Genomic DNA, 18,052 nt, shown 5'->3' on the forward strand with positions numbered 1-18,052 from the left:
GGGGAAATGTTTTATTCAAAGTGAAAATTCAGATTTTTTCATTCACAAAGGAAGACTGAAAACGCAGCTGGTGACTTAATGAGGCTTGGGGGGAAAGAGGTACAGAATCCTTGTCGAAATCCAGGACAGGCTTGATAAATGGAAGAACTGACCGCACGCACGCACGCACACACGCACGCACGCACGCACACAAAATGTACACAGCACACACACATACTGTACACAGCACACGCACGCACACACACACGTCTTACAGGGTCTGTCTGGTACTCGCGGCTGTAGAGCTCGTGACAGTTGTTGAAGATGTACTCGTAGGTGGAGTTGAGACATGCCTTCACACAGTCCTTCACCACCTGGCTGGCTCTGGGTGGAGACTGCAGCTCCTGGACCTGAGACACAAAGAGAGAGAGAGCTTAAATAAGATAGAGGATATGCGTGTGACATCATCATCGCCACATTAAGTGGCAAAATACTACTTCCATACCATACATCCAAACAGAAAGGTCGTTAACATTGCAGCTATACGGAAAGCTTGAATTATCCTCTTTCTATCGGCAAGGTTTAGGTTTCATAACAATCCACCATAGACATGTTATGAGCTACTTTCTGTCAATCTTGCCTGATGAAGACATAGAGGGTCGAAACGTAGCATTTTTGCCATAAAGTAAGTCTCTTGTGGAGCTCTAGAAACTAGTGTGCAGATGTTTCTTTTTCCTACTTTCTGTCAAGACATAAATAAAAGTAATCGAGAGAGAGAGAGAGAGAGAGAGAGAGAGAGAGAGCGAGAGAGAGAGAGAGAATCACCTTCATTCTGAAGAAGGTGATGCTGGTGAGGAGGTCCACAGTGGATTTGAGGTCCTGCAGTCTCTCAGGACTGCTGGCTGGGAAGTTGTTCTGGAGTCCAACACACAAAGCAATGTAAGCACATCACCCTGCTCCATTATGTGTGCATGAGTTTGTATTTGTATTTGTATTTGTATTTGTATTTGTATTTGTATGTGTGTGTGTGTGTGCGTGCGTGCGTGCGTGCGTGCGTGCGTGCGTGCGTGCGTGCGTGCGTGCGTGCGTGCGTGCGTGCGTGCGTGCGTGCGTGCGTGCATCAGTACACTCAAAGGCCCATTTTCCACTGTTTTTTTAGTCCATGAGCCAGACCTCCAAAGTTGGAACGTTAATTATGAATTGAGTGGGCAAAAAATGCCTATATTAAATTGTTTATAGGATCAATATAAGTAAATTAATATATGATAACTCTTCCACAGGAGTAGCTTTGTAATATTTATCACACATTTTGTAATTTTCACCATACGATAGGTGAATAGGTAAAAAATTTCATTAATAGTTATCACCATAAAACTTCCCCAGTTGACTACTTACACAAAGACGACCACCACAAATGTCCCAAGAAACTCGCTAGCCTAGCAACCCAGTCGGCTGCACGCTGGGAGAACAGAGCAGCTGATTTTTTGATGTTTTGATTAGGTGTTCCATTACATTAGTTTAAGCACGACTAGAAGGCTGTTTCAACCAATCAGATTGCTTCCTCGAAATGACCTGTTACTATACTATACTATACTATACTATACTATACTATACTATACTATACTATATAATACAGATATTTATGTTTGCACATACAGATTGGGTGTGGGGGGCGTTTATTGATCCCACCACTTGCTGTTGGGTGGGTTTGGAACATCGCCTGGCATGTGTTTGAGGAGCTGTCTTAGTAATTAACATATCTGTCTGCTGGGTCTCGCTATATCATTACACCAGAAAGCAAGGGCAGACAACGGAGGGGAAAAAAAACTAAAACTGAAAGCAGGGAATGCTGGCATGGAAAGAGTAGGAGTAGGAGTAAGGTCTCAGCTGGTCTGCAGCTGCACTGAGATGTCATGCATAATCACTGCACTTCTCTGAGAGGATGAGACAGGTACTGTAGACGGACAGCTACATTACCCGGTACATAGACAGGTCAATCCTCAGGGAGTTGTGGAGCTGGTCGAGAAGTTTCACAAATCGCTCTTTCTGCAGAACACAGAGATACACGGATGACAGGATCAGACCCAGAGGCAGAATACACGCACGGGTGTGGACAGTAGCACAGTACATTCACTGTACTGTACTCGACCCATTGATTCTACAAATGCCTTCTAAATCAGTTACAGTAGTTCTCATACTTTCAAGATTTTTCAAAAATGTTAAAAAATAGCAGATGTACAAGCTCGCAGTGTGGCACGAAGTGATGCGCTGGGAGCTTGTATATCTGCTATTTTTGAACAGCCAAAGCTATTTCCCGGTTTTAATGGGTAAGTGAAACAAATTTAGTATCTGTACTTTGCCTCCACTAGATTTCTAGGAAGGGAAAAAAAGACATTTGAATTAAACACTATGCCCTATAATGAAAATCGCAGATCTACAAGCTCGCAACACGTCACATTTTTGTGTGTCTACATTTTAATACAACAAATATAACTGACTTTCACTTGTAGTGGCCACACTGTTACACAGTAGAGTCATCAGTGTGAATTTAACAAAAAAATTATCCAAGAGATCTCATTTTCGTAGGATGGAGGAAATGTGGAAATAATTGAGGCTACGGAAAGTTGAAGTCTCAAATCAGCTATATGTTAAAATATGGAGATAGGAGGTTTCTACCCGCAGCAACGATATACAATCGAATTTAACAATTAAAACCATGTCATGTTTTTTTTGCATCCTGTTTATTAAAATGTTTGAAGTTTTTTTTTTTAAACGATAAAAAACTTTTTTATAATAAATGTAGAAACAGGCTGAGAAGGATAAACAATAAACCAGTCATTTTACTGGGTGTAGAATCTTTTCTAAATTGGATTTGGATTCTGGATTCTGGATTTGGATTCTGTGTCACCAAGAAGCGAGAGGATGGGAGTGACTCACCCCGAAGTTGGACGCAGCAAAGCGGTCGGAGGCAGACACATTGTTGGTTGCCTGCGTGGTGTGGGCGTAGTATGCATTAATGTTGGCCAGCAGGGTGCTCATTACCGCCGGCACACCCGGACACATGTACTTAGACGAGAGGCAGGCAAAGTGGCTGGAAGAAGAAAGGTACATGATTGCAAACAAAAATGCCAATAAATAAACAGAAGGGACACAAACATGGAAACAGACGCAAAAGACACGATGAATTCGTCTCTGTCGAGTAGAAATCTCATATGCCCAAAACAGTTACCCATTCTGGACGGGAACCCCTTTTGGTGTTTTGAGCATTATGTTATGCTTTGAAAAATTGTGAAAATGTGGCACAAATCTTTGAATATACTGTATATTCTTTCAGACCGATCGTTTTTAACTCAAATCTTTGCTTCTGGGGGGGTCCCTGGAACAACATATTTTGAGATGGGGGACGGCGGCCAATTACATATAATTTTTGGGGGTCCTTGACATGAAAATGTTTGAGAACCACTGACATAGAAACATGGGGTTTTCAGAAAACTGATTTAGAAGACATTTGTAGAATCTGGTCTCAGGACTAAATGGGTTAAAGGAACAAGATTGTTCAGAAATTAAGATATGAGAACGTACGTCATGGCCTGGTAGATGGACTCCACTCCATATCGCATGGCGAACTCGTCCACAATCTCCTGGGGAGTCTCCTCAAAGTAGACCTTCCACGCATCGTCCCCCTTGGCATCAGGGATCTTCACCACGCCACCGGTCTGGATGTCTGTCACGTAATGGAACAGGTTCTACACAGAGGGAGAACCCAGAGGGGTGGACAGGAGGACCACAGAGGTGTACTGCAGGTAACTGACAAAAAGACGCAAAGGCTAAACCTCAGCATCCGCATTGTGGCGAAAGCTTTCACGGAGAATAGCAGATCGACGTGATAACAACGCATAAAAAAGGAAAGCTTTCCCCATAATAACAGAAAATACACTAGTATAGAGCCCTGAGGGACTCCAGGTTAAGGTCCAGACACACACGGGAGCGTTTATTTTGTGCGAATAATTCACATTAATTTAAACTGCTGTTTGTGTTATGAGCATCGAGTGCCATTATAACGAGGCAACGATCATGCAACATAATTGCAATGAGGTGGAATTGCCAGTGCGAATAAAATCCTCAACCTGTAGCCTACTAATGGAGGCATCACCAAAACATCTTTGTTTTGGTGATGCCTAATAATCGATATATTATTATTGAAATGAAATAATCGCGAGGCCTTTTCGCATGGTTTATTCACGTCACTCCTGGTGGGTAATGACATTTAGACACAACACAACGTCACGTAGTAGCTGTTTTGTTCTACCCTGCTCTAACATTGTACCCAAGTATGAATTGTAAGAGCAAAATGGTGAGTTGAAGAAGAGATAAAGGAATATGAGAGATACAGTAAAAGCAACAAAAGGAGTAAAAAAGCAGGCGTTGGAAGTAGGATTTAAAGACTATAATTGACAGAGTGAAAGGATAATATAAGTCATTGGTCTGCTCTTAGGTTATTATGTCAAAGGATGAATGAGCACGACATGATTGCTGTGTGTTAGTGTGTTAGTGTGTGTGTGTGTTAGTGTGTTTGTGTGTGTGCGTGCGTGCGTGCGTGCGTGCGTGCGTGCGTGCGTGCGTGCGTGCGTGCGTGCGTGCGCGCGTGCAATGTGCAAAATCAGTAGTGCTCACACATTTTTCACAAATGTTCAAAATAGCAGATGTACAAGCTCACTTGTATATTGGATATTTTTCATTAATTATTTCATTAATTCACTTATTAATTTCTCTCATTTCTAATCAAAGGTCCAGTTAATGAATGTCAACCCTACTGTAGGTGTTATACAGTATATGGGTGCATAAAGCAATAACAAGGCAAGATTGTTTATCTTGAACTTGCTGCGCTACAGGTATATGCTGCTAAAATGTGATATTACCATGGCCCTCTGCCAACATTAAGCTGCATTCTAAGTTAGCTTTGTGAAACAATTGCCCCATTTCTCGCAACAATAACTATACGGCCATTTCTTGGACAAGGTTCAGATATTTTCATGTTCTAATAGCCCAAGTAAGGCTGTGGTTTAATAGTCTGCATCAGTCAGGGGTAATGGAACTGTGTCTGATGTAGTAGTTTACTGGAGCAAAGCAAACTTTACAGGGTATTAACCTGTTTCATGTGGAATGGCTCTATTATAACAGAGAACAGATATCAGTCAAGTAAATTACACACGCACGCACGTAACTGTGATATGTGATTAATGTAGCCTATATTTGCCATCGGGTTGTAGCCTTTGATTTTCTAGGGGCGTGCCAGATTGATTTCAGCCGTCACATGTGTTGACGTAAGCGCACGCCAAAATGCATGCTCGAATTTAAGGCAGAATTTACACTCCATACTGGACACACACACACTCTCACACAATAACTTACCTCATGGAGGCAAGTGTACTGAACATGATACGGGGCGACGGTCTCTTCTCCTTTAATCTCGACATTAATGTGCATGCGGATAGCACCCGACACTGCTGACTTGTCGGTACGCTTGTCTGAAAGGAGCACAGCACACAGTGGGAACACATACTGGCACTTCCACTGAAACAAAACTAATAGGAAATGTTGAGTCAGTCAAGGTGAACTTACAGTATCAGTCAGCAATATACTGTCATCTGGTACAGTGGTTCTCAAACTTTTTAATTTCATGGACATATAGGCCTCGGACCATTTAATATGATTTTCTATCTCTGGGACTGCAATCCATGCGAGTGTACAAATGGAACCAAATGGACCCGTAACTCCTCAAGGACCCCTGCATGGGGGTCCCTGCCGGACCCCAGTTTGAGAACCACTGATCTAGAACAGTTTGTGGGTCGCGGGACTCGCGGACCAATTTTTCGGGTCATGAGTAAATATCCCTTTTTTTAATACTCATACAGAAACACTTGCCCTCATACTTTTAACTTAATTAACTTTTTTTAGTTAACTATTATGTAGGAGGCGTGCAATTGTGTAAATATCCCTTTTTAACTTTTTTTTAATATCCTATACTCACCGAGATTGTACCAGACATCCATCTCTCCACTCAGCGTTCGGACCTCGATTATTGTCTGACCGAGGAAGTCGTCAGACTCCCGCTTGAACTTCTGTTTCACCCGAGACTTGATGTCGTCGTCCTCGTCCCACACTCGCACCTTGATGCGGTCTGAAGAGTTGTGGCACTCGCTGCGAGCATGGACACATCAGAGAGAGAAATGACCAATGACAGTTAACAAACAAATCATGTTGGAATATTTATTTAGCACAACCTATAAGTCGTGCAGGTGGAAACCTTGTATGTCTACAAGCTTTACTTTTCAGGAAAAAAAGTACCTTCTTTTTGCTTGTAGCTTCTTGTTAATACTTTTCAATGGTTCAATATTTATAAATCCCACACTAGATTTACTAAAACATTAATCATCATATTAGCGTTTATATCAGTAGATTAAAGCGTCCCGAGTCTGACGAGAATATGGCAGATTACTACTTCCGGTTCACGAGGGCCCTATCCCAGGGTCTTCTTCACTGCCTTTTTCCTGCATTCTGTTGGCACTGACGCCACTGACGCGATTCCAACCACTGACGCCAGATTCCAGCCACTGACGCGAATCCAGCCACTGACGCCAGATTCCAGCCACTGACAGCGGGATGTAATCGGTTAACCACTTTCATTTAAAAAATAGGAATTTGCTGATTTGCTTGTAGATCGGCGATTTTTGCTCCTTTTTTGTGAGATTATTGTATGAGATTAGTAGGGCATTAATTACAAAAAAGAAATTGAAATATGGAGATACAAGGATTCTGCGTGACAGCAACGATATGTAATGCTGACAGTAAAACAAAAGTTCTAAATGAACTGCACTCATTTAACATAATAATAATCTTGTCTTCTACTCACAAGTTGAAGTTCTCCTCCCACACAGGGTTGAGGTTGCCATAGATAGTCTTGGTTCTCTTCTTGGTCTTGCCCACCTGGACGGTGACATAGGGGTCACTGGAGCCTGTCTTATCCTTGGCCTGCAAGCCCTGTGCACACAGCACTGTGGAGAACAACACCGCCAGCCTGTCAGCCATTGTTTGTTCCTTCCTAGAGACCCCTTAACAGACGACGTCACACTGATAAGCACCAGTATGCGTGCTCCCAAACCCTAAGGCCCCCACTGGCAGGCCGGCACCTTGTACATGAATTCCACTGCTCATAAGATGCAATGGAAAAGTGGTCACTGCACTCGGATGCACGGATGCACGGATTTTTTATTGTGATCTCTCACCCGTTAAATATATAGTCCTTGGTTTCTGTTGTGTGTAAACAATACAGTTCAAAAATTCAAAACAATTGTCCTCAAAACCACACCTACAGTCGCTGTCATAAGACCGGGGGGAGCTCTCTATGACCAGAGCTGCTCGTGCACGCACAGCTGCCACCCACCAAGCCTAATTTATGCTCAGTCCTGTGAGCTGTGAACGGCAGAAAATAGCAGACCTCTATCTCACAACGGTCGCATCCGTGATGCGATATCAGCTTGTATATCAGCTGTTCTCTGCGTGCAATTGTGTTGTGTGATGAAGTATATATGTCTTGCTCGAGTGCGCCTCGCCAGCGAACACACAAGATGAGGCTGAATGGACTGATCAGTGCTTTCAAAACAACATTTGGGGATCTTTTGGGGATCTGTTGGGATCTGTTTGGGGGATCTGTTGGGAATGTATTAGATGAAACAGTCACCTGTGCGTCCAGTTTCAATGTTGGTAAACAAATAATTGGTCTACAGTATGTATCCCTATTTACAGTATTACAGAGCTTGGTTGACTGCTTGATTCTGATTGGTCAATCACATAATTCAATAGTCTTCTATTTTTGGATAATGACTGCTGAACTCAATAACTGCAATTCTCCTTTAAATAAAAATAATAAAACAATAATATTGTTTGAAATGTCCAACCCTGCCTACCATGATGCCACTGGTAGGTATGTTTATGAACTGTCCACTGCCCTCCTCTGACACACAGACAGAGACACAATGGCACAATGACAGTTTAAGTAGGGCGTGTAATAGACGGGATAATCAATCAAATAAACCCTTTCAGGGTTATAAAGACCCCTTCCCTTCGCCTCTGGGTCTAATCACCCTGTCAGGATATATTTCTCAATAATGACCTGCTCCCACATTGATTATCTCTTGCGTGAAATGTGCCATTTTACCCTATAAATGCCTAGTATCCTCACACAGACGCCACCTGGTTATTCTTAAAACCACATTAAAACCTGTTTCAATCTATTTTTAGCGTTTTAGCGTTGGCTATTAGTGTTGGCTATTCAAAAATATACAAGCTCCCAGCGCTGCGAGCTTGTACATCGGCAATTTTTTTACATCTTTGAAAAATATTGAAAGAGAACTGCTGATTCAATCAGGAGGCATTTGTAGAATCAGGTCATAATGGGTTAAAATAAACAGTGCCTGAGCCTTTGTCATACTCTCACCTGTGATGCTAATCTTGGCTGACCACTTGGAGGTTCCATCGAGCACACTCTGCTTGATCTGCTTCATCTGGGTGACGTGGGTTGCCTTGACGATAGCGAACACTTCCTGGATGAGCTCGAAGATCTCCGGCTTGTTCCTCTCGCGGATCTTCATGCGGTCCTTCAGAACCATGATAATGTTCTGGGTTCGGTCCTCCGCGCCATGCTTTGAGCTCTTCTCTGCTGCTCCTGATTAGCAGTAGAAATAGCAAAGAGAATATGTGAAGAAAATGTAATTTCAGCAAGAAATTGCCCATGCAGTGGTTCAATCTAGATGGGTTTTAGTTCTACCTGCTAGTTGAAAACATTGCTATCAATATTCAGAAGGCTACTTTTTCCATAGAGTTGTATTACAGACAGCATTTATCGTGATTGTTCAGCTGACAAAAAGCGGTTATGCATATACTTGAGAAACCTGAGGATGTATTACCTTTCTCAATAAACCCTATTTGACAAATCAAAAGGTAAACTATTCTCAACTTCTGAAAGCGCTCCACCTGCCCCCCCAAAAGCACATTTTTTCTTATTTTTTTGCGGATTGTGGGAACATACCCTAAATGGGTAGGAAAAGAGGTTTGGATGTCAACAAAAGACAAATGGCTTTTAACAAATAAAAGAGATGCAAAACATACTCTCTCCCCATGCCTTCGGCCTGGTGGAGACAAAAAGCAATAGGCATGAGAAGGATACGAGGGAGGACTGGTTGCTTCATAGAAATGAAGATGATAAATGGGCTACTCTCTGTAGCCCATCCTGCCCATTTACCCAGTCTTATTATTTATAGCTAGAAGACACCAAGACACTCATAGTCTATTATAGTCAAACCCGAGAAGAGCTGAAAGGCTCTTTAACTGGAATTGAATTAAATTATCTACAGTAAACGAAAAATATTGTACATTCATTATGGTCATATTTTAAGTGAACGACACTTTGCTAACCTTCTCAGCTAGATCAAATGGACCATTTCAGCTCATTAGCAGCTTGGTCAATTGATTTTGGTCGTTCAATCAATATCGTCTTACTTTGCAAGCAGTCGGCGTTGAGGAGGTCCTGGCACTTATCGTGACATTTAACCCCACACTCTGTGCAGCGCATTCCCTGGCGAGCGATCCCCCACAGCAGCCCTTCACACTCGTAGCAGTAGGTAGGGGTGGTGGCGGTCCACACCTCAAAGTTGTGGGGCGTGGTGCAGGAGATGGGATAAATGAGAGCCTGGAGGGTCTTCTTGTAAACGTGGCTCTTCTACAAGGGTATGGAGGAAAGAGTCAGAGAGATTGTAAATAAAACCAGAAACACGTTATACTAGAATGTATTCAATGCCAGCTAATATAATCCTCTCTGTCGGGTGGAAACCTCACATGTCCAAAACTGTGACATTTTAGGATTCAAATAAAAAAATAGTTAAAGTAGTCAGCCTCGCGACAAGCTCGAAACGTGACCTCGTGGATCTGCTACTTTTGAGTGACGCTGTAGTTAGTGTAGTATGATGATCAACTAGGGCGCAGGGACAAATTAGCCATTGGGCCAGTGGGGCCGTAGCCCAGGGGCCCTTGGCTCTCAGGGGCCCTTCGGGGAAATTGGACCGCGCATTACTAGGTTTGACGCCCTGAAAAGGGCTCCTGGGGCCCTTCATTGGCCATTGATTTAGTTCAATGTAGGTCAAAAACATGATAAAAACACGGAAAAACACAAAAATGTTGTGCGCACGCTCGCTATGGGGGCCCTGCTAAAATGACCGGCCCAGGGGCCCTCATGGGGGTTAATCCATTCCTGCTAGGGCGTTTATGAAAAAACACAAAAAGTTTGAATAAGGAGATAGGAGGTTTCAGGAGTCGGTAGTGCTGTCGCCTCACAGCTAGAAGGTCCTGGGTTCGATTCCCACTGGGGGCGCTGGGGGCGTGTTCTCTCCTCTGCGTCATCAGTGCGCATACCCTAGGTGGGGTTGGCAAAAGGGCCTTTCTGTGTGGAGTTTGCATGTTCTCCCCGTGTCCCCTAGGGTAGGTAGGTACCCTCACAAAAAACATGCAAAAATCCTTATGGTCGCTATACTGCCTCCCCATGGCCAGCCGGGGCGCCTAATGGAGGGGAAAGGAACTGGTTGGAATAACGTGTTCCTTCCGTGTGCTACGTCCAACCGGGGAAACTCCCCAATGTCGGGTGAAAAGAAGCAGCTTGGACTCCTCATGCATGGAAGGAAGCATGAGGTCAGTCCGTTGCTCTCCCCAGGTTGGCAGAGGGAGTGTAGCGCTCAGGCTTACATTAGATAATTGACACTGGGTGAAAAAAATGCCTTGCTAAAATCGTGGGATAAAAATGTAAAGACTATGGAAATAAGAGGTTTCTGTCCGACAACAGCTATATCATATCATCATCAGTAATGTAATATCAGTAAAAAGGAACAGTATATGTGCACTTTAGAATAGATAGATCAGTGTTTCCCACAATAGAAGTTTTAGCTCGAAAACCAAAATAGACATTTGGTGTCTCCCTGGGAAACTAACGTATAATAAACATTCTTAATGAATGAATAGTAATAGACAATAGACAATCTACAAGCTCTGATATTTCCACTTGTTTGATATATATATAGCATATATAGCAGATATGGTATAAGTCTATATAAAAAAACCTAATAATAATACAAAAGAAATTGTCGGAAACGTAAAATAAATATATAAGTGATATTTACTCAGTCACTCACGACAGACCCATAAAAATGCTGCCATGACTAAACAAATGTCCTGAACACTGCTTTTGATCAGCCTTTTTCAGACCCATTTCTACATGACTGTGATGATAGAGTCTCTGAATGAGTCATTGTGAGTCATTGTGACTGACCAGTTCTTCGTTGTGCAGGGTGCTAGACGTCAGAGCTGAAGTGATGCCTGCCTTCCTGGAATTCTGCACCAACGACTGCATGGGAGAAAAGAGAGTGAGTGAGTGAAAATAAAACTCTAAGTAATCAAAAGTAATCAACAAACTGTATTATAAATACTGCTCAAACATCGGCCAAATTGTCCAATATTATTATTATTATATATTAAAGAGGCAAAAATTGTTAAAAGAACCAATCTACAACTCACAATGTCTCGCAAATTCGCAATCTGCTATTTTCACAATATCTGTCTTGTGCCTGGAACTGAGTCAAACAAAATTGAATGCCTCAACTCCTACATTCCAAGTGCTTGGGGTGTGGGTTGGTCCCCAGTTAAAATATGATTATTCAGTGCCTGAAAAGGTTGAGAACCATTGTGCTAGATCAGGGGTTCTCAACCTCTTCTGGATCAGGGACCACCTTGAAAATCTCAAAAGTGCTCATGGCCCACCCATCTGACCATAGTTCCATTGACCACATCTGGTCAATGGAACTATCATAGTGCAGTATAGTATACGTGTCTACTGTTTTGACAGTTATTTGGAGCGGGGCGCGCTCCACAGGTTGGAGCGGGGCCCGCTCCACAGGTTGTGAATCACTGCTCCAGATAACACGCTTCAATATCACTCAGCTTAGCTGTGATTAAGACAAATGTCAGTCTGCCTCTGTCTCTGAGGCATGCAGTGTGTCATCATTACAGGCCTGTCTGGCGATATTCTTCTCTGTGATTACAGCCGACGATAAAATGACTGTGGCGGAATTGAAAGCGCTCCCTTAGAGAGGAGTGGTGACACACAATAGCTTTTGACAAACAAACAAACCAGCATCCGTGTTACTCACCATAGCCTGTGGCAGCAGGCAGGCAGAAAGGGGGGGAGAAGACAATATACTGTTAGGAACAGGGCCAATGTAGTGGGATTAATTTCCCCAAAAGTGAAATGCTATCGAGTCCTGAGACATGAGACATTGTTATCAGATACAACATTTAAAACCCTGATGGGCTTTTCAACGTGAAGAAATTAAGGAACAGGTTACACCACAGATGTTACAGGTTAATGTCTGTCTGATGGGATTCCTTGTAGTTTGCATTATTGAAGCAGAGGTTATCCGCTTCAATGATGGTTATATGTCAGGTTATCGCCAAAGTAATCTCACATATTTTCTTTGTTTTATTCCTTTTTTTCATTCATTTTCTCTGTCATTATTATACCAATTCCCAATTCCCCCTGTAGTCCCTGCCATATCGTTAGGGGAGGTGCCGGACGAACCTGTAGGAGTCACTATAGTGCAGTGTGACAGAGATTTCCCTCCCCTGACGGCTTTTTGACATTAAAACGTTGGGAACCCCTGGTTTAGACAGCCAGTCACGACAGGTTTCATGGCCTTTGCTATTATTATGACGATCACCTCCAGAATGAGGGGATACTATGAGGGCGGTCCAGTGCAGTGGAAAGCTAAAGTAAACTCAGTAGAGTATCTAGAGTAGAAGTGTGGCAAGATGGGCGATCATATCAACAGAAGGAGAACGAGGAAAAGAAGAGGCGGAGAGAGAGAGAGAGAGAGAGAGAGAGAGAGAGAGAGAGAACATCATACACAGCCAAGTAGAAAAATACACAAAAGCAGCTTGATTAAACAATGTTTTTACTTTAAGGTATAACTGGAAGGAAGCATAGGCTATACAATGATGCAATCGCAACTTTAGCTGCTGCCAACTAGGTATAAGTGGACGTACAGGATGAGGCTGAATAATTGACAAGGCTGATTGGAAGGCAAGCGATGCAATGCAATATTACTTCTTTTTTTGGGAGGCCCCTGGAGGCTCGAGGCCCGTTTCAATTGAAACGATTGAAACATACTGTATATAAGGCCGCCACTGTCTGGCAGTGTGTGGGTCATCAGTGAGTAAGCGTCGGGCATAATAGGCCTATCTCGCAGCATTTCCCCGCCCCCTTTCCACGCCCCCTTTTGGAGCTAGTGGTGTTATTTAACCATTAGCATTTACACTTTTTTTCTCTGGAGAATCTAAGTACATTTCCTAATGTTAAAATGTCAAAGACCGATGATAATATGAAGAAAACACAATGGTATAACAACTCAAATAAGTAGAATACACCTTACCTTTACAAAACAGTAGTTTGTGGCTTGTGAAAATACCTCTTTTAACATGGAAGCCTATGGACCGCAGAAAAAATAACACCACTAGCTCCAAAAGGGGGGTGTGGAAAGGGGGCGGGGAAATGCTGTGAGATAGGCCTATAAAAGATGGATGAATAAAGCGTTTTACTCCTGTATGGTAATGCTAGGTTCCAGTCTGCCCTACGCAGGCAGCACTGCAGTGAACCCAGTCATTTGGCAGGTGATATTGGCCAGTTTATCTCCAGACGGTCAGAACTCAGCCCGGAGAATCAGATCAATGGAGGGGTTGGTCGAGGAAGGAGGAAAACAAGGAGCGGACTGCCGTCAATGTGTCGTGAGTTTCACATCCCAGGAGTCCTGCTCTGACAGGAGAGTGCACTGGACAGTGTCTGAGACTTCCCCAGCAGGTGGGGTTGCCTCCGTGGCCGAGAGGCCACTCCAGGGATTACAATACAGGCACGTTCTCTCAACGCCACGGTTCTGTCTCACCCGCTATCAGTACGGACCACAGTAAAAGGGCCATCGCAGACAATTGGTCACAAAGACTGGTTGAGGATATCATATTTGACCCTGATGTGATCTGTTATGGCCTACCCTGTCTAGGATAATAAATAATGCTTTAATTAATACTGTTGTACTACGGTGTCACTTGCCAAAAATAACTAATCTGCAAGCTCACAATGATCGGCTTTTAGATGGGCTATTTTACAACTCAGGCTTTCGGTGTTCACAAACATAAAACGAGTCAGTGTGCAAATTCAGGCAGACGACTGGAGTAGTGTCTCCTCACTGCGTCAGATGGTCTGTCAGATGTCTGTTTCACTTTAGTTCCCCAGGGTTTTTGGGTAAATAATCATTGCTTGCTCTCATGTTGGCCGTCAGTTCCGTTGACAAAACTAAACCCATCTTATATAACGTCTCTAAAATATTAATTTAAATGTTTCTGCATTACGTGTAATGTCCGTTTGAAATGCAAAAAACTTCCTCTGCATTATTTATAAGCATCTCGCGTAGAATTGTCACGTGCGAGACAGCATCAATGAGGGTCATAAGGCCTGTTTAATGACACAGCTTCAAGCATACAGTCACAGTGTCAGTTTGCAGAAGATCCCTAGCCTACTCTATGGCTGGCCCCGGTGGAGTTGCAGCCTCGCAGGCTGTCACAGCGCAGAAACCTGTCGTCAACAAGCATGCATACACAGTAGATGCAAACGAGAAGCAGTACAGAGAGAGGACTCAAAGAGGCTTCAACACCAGGATGATAGAAGAGCAGGACACAAGGAAGAAGAAAACAAAATAAGAGAATCACAGAACATACAGAAGGGTATGTTTATGAGACAGGGGGAATAACTACAAGAGATATACAGTAGGTTGGTCTGAGCCCTCACCAAATCTCTGACCAGCGGCATAGCTTTCCTCTTCCTGAGGTCAGGCATGCTGTCTATGCTGTACAAAGCACCGCCCACCCTGAGGATCACACACACACACAGTCACACACACACACACACACACACACACACACGCACACGCACACGCACACGCACACGCACACGCACACACACACACACACACACACACACACACACACACACACGTAAAATCACTGTGCAATGCATACATTAGTAAGATACTATTAGCAGCATGGGATTTCAATGCATACTGTATGTGCAACTACACAAATGTAAGATTCCTTGCAAGCTGGTTGATCCGAGAGCCTCCCGGTCCATTGACAGTAAGAGAGTCTGGGTTACTGTACGTACCCTGCTGACAGGAGCAGCGAACAGATCCCAACGCTCTCTCCTCTGGCCTGTTGAGAAAGACAGAGGTGGTGGAGAGACATCCATTAGAGTGGTGGTATGGACAGGTGGAAGCGAGAAATACCACACTGTTGCACTTTCAATCATGGTTTGCCAGTGTAAGAGACTTTGTTTACATGTTGTTTTCAGGCAGAAACCTCTTACCTCCATATTTGAACTTTGGGTTTTCTTTCGTAAATAAATGTGTGTGTGTGTGTGTGTGTGTGTGTGTGTGTGTGTGTGTGTGTGTGTGTGTGTGTGTGTGTGTGTGTGTGTGTGTGTGTGTGTGTGTGTGTGTGTGTAATATATATGGATATATATATAGACTGTTGTATGGTGGAATAACGCTATGACACTGTTATGAAACAGTGTCATTATTCCATTCCCTTCTATAGCTGCTACCATAGCGACTGCCTATCGCCTTGTCCCTGAAATTCACAAATGATTAAATAACATGAGGTAAAAAGATGAAATAAGAGATAGTACTGTGCTGTGCTGTGTTTCCCTCTCTCTCTCTTTCACCACATGTGGTACTTACAGTGGTACTTACAGTGGTGGAACGTAACTAAGTACATTTAAAAAAACCTTTATTCTTCTACTTTTACCTTACTCCTTCAGGGAAGGTCTATCATAGGAGACCAATCGTGCACAAGAGACAGATTAGTTATTTGGCTAGGTCACAGCGAACTTCACAGTGAGCTGCGGGAAAACGGATTCTCAGAAATGTATGTATTTAGGTACACCGGCTAGACATGACTTGCAGAAAATGAACACAACCATAGTAACAAGATGGTTCATATTGCCTAGAATTAAGAAATAGATGAGAAGGGAAGGTGGCCGTCTGGCCGAGACCTGCCTACTGAGAGAATGGATATTGTTGTGAAGTGGTGTCATGTCAGATCCTGACCATTGCTTGTTTATGCTCTGCACAAAATAAACCTCTGTATTGAAGATCCACTACCACCTGGTTTCATATTGTGAATAGAGGTCCTGTGAAATTGTCAGTAGATATCTACTTCAATACTATTTTATGATCACTTTAATTGTGTTACGTATAGCTAAACAAATGAAAATATATGGTATTGCTACTTTTACTTAAGTATAACATCCAAGTACGTCTTCCACAGACTGGGTATGTCCTACTTATTGACGTCAGCAGTGAGGTCTCAGCATTTGAGAAGCGTAGTAAAAGTGGATTACTGTCAGATGACTATCTGTGTAATCATTCTTCTAATTCTATCTGGTCTATTATAGAAAGACATGCTCTTTGTCTCGCTGGCTGCTCTGAAAATGACACACGCAGTACTGATACCTACGTCATACTGATGCTCAGGGGGCCGAATAACTGTCATTTTCCTCTTCTACCCCGGATTTGAACCCTGTTTCTTTTTTTTTTTTACCATTGAGCTAATAGAGCCTGCCTGAATGCTCAGGGGATAAATGTAATCTTGACCATCAGGTCAAAATTAGTGTCAGATCCTGTGTCTAGGTGAGACATGACGATCTAAATGTCTCAATAGAAGAACAGGGAGACACAATACAACCACCCCAATTGTACAAGTTATATTGTATTAACATACCCTACCATACAGAACATTAACATACCCTACCATACAGAACATTAACATACTCTACCATACAGAACATTAACATACCCTACCATACAGAACATTAACATTGCATAGTGCCGCTTAAAAAAACACCATTAGACCCACAACAGGTTGCTGTCTACCCAATTCTACTCTGAGCCCTAAGACAGTCATATCTGACTAATTAATTACCCCATATCTTGATCACACCTACCTGAGCGTCCACTCCAGCCCTTGGTAATCAGAATGGACAACATGCAAATCACAACGGCGGTGGCAAACAACTGAAAAGACAATAATGAGATGGCATACGAGACACGGGGTAAACAGAAACTATCATAACAAATACAGAGACTTAACACGACTAACAAGACAAACCACAGTTATCAACAACGAATAGTATGTCAGGTGACAGGTCAGCATACTTTAAGCTCGGAAAACAATTAAGACAAGCAAAGTCAGTGAACTCAAATACAGTAGTGAGTCAAAGGAGGAAAGAGAAGAGGAAACACATTCTAACACATTCTAACACACTTATGATCACATGAATACATACACATAATATGAACACATACAGTAGGCTACAAGTGTACACTGTACACACAGGTGCATAAGTAAACATAAACACACGCACACATACACACGCGCACACGCACGTACACATAAACCTTACTTCTTGTAGCTGAAGTCGCACTCTGCTGCAGAGTCGGAGCCAGTTGGCCTTAGCCCTAGCAGGACCAGGCTCCATGATCTCTCTCTTTGGGAAACTGGCAAAGAATGGAGAAGAAATATTTGCCACACTTGAAATGAAATGAAATGATTACTATATTTACCCAGGGTATCTGGGCTAAGCTCAAGAACTTGTTTCCAGCCAGGCCCTGCTCATAGAACATTTCATCGTAGTGGTTCAATGCCTTGTTCAAGGGCACTTCAGCGGTGGTATTTTTAACGTGTCGGACCGCTGATTCGAACTGGCGACCTTCCGGTATCAAGACCGCTCCGCAATCCGTTCGGCCACCGCTGCCACACTTGATTGTGCATATATGAATATAGATTGTGTAATCATTTGGAAGTTAATTTGTCATGAAATAAATTATGGAAAAATGTATCCCCATCAATGAGTAAACTAAAACTAACCCTA

General features: G+C 43.0%; 1 protein-coding gene across 1 annotated transcript in view; it reads right to left on the minus strand.

The window, feature by feature from the left end:
- Positions 1-18,052, minus strand: part of unc13a (unc-13 homolog A (C. elegans)) — a gene marked incomplete at both ends in the record, with an annotated part of 59,166 nt that overhangs the window by 24,025 nt on the left and 17,089 nt on the right. The window contains 14 exons of the mRNA XM_079505407.1: positions 255-389; positions 805-894; positions 1,957-2,025; positions 2,917-3,070; positions 3,562-3,725; positions 5,392-5,507; positions 6,011-6,180; positions 6,893-7,034; positions 8,477-8,704; positions 9,538-9,757; positions 11,354-11,428; positions 14,915-14,993; positions 15,287-15,333; positions 17,585-17,678. Coding sequence (XP_079361533.1) covers positions 255-389; positions 805-894; positions 1,957-2,025; positions 2,917-3,070; positions 3,562-3,725; positions 5,392-5,507; positions 6,011-6,180; positions 6,893-7,034; positions 8,477-8,704; positions 9,538-9,757; positions 11,354-11,428; positions 14,915-14,993; positions 15,287-15,333; positions 17,585-17,678 — 1,783 coding nt within the window. The remainder of the gene's footprint in view (positions 1-254; positions 390-804; positions 895-1,956; positions 2,026-2,916; positions 3,071-3,561; positions 3,726-5,391; positions 5,508-6,010; positions 6,181-6,892; positions 7,035-8,476; positions 8,705-9,537; positions 9,758-11,353; positions 11,429-14,914; positions 14,994-15,286; positions 15,334-17,584; positions 17,679-18,052) is intronic.

Source organism: Electrona antarctica, assembly GCF_951216825.1.
Source record: "Electrona antarctica genome assembly, chromosome: 7".
NCBI lineage: Eukaryota > Metazoa > Chordata > Actinopteri > Myctophiformes > Myctophidae > Electrona > Electrona antarctica.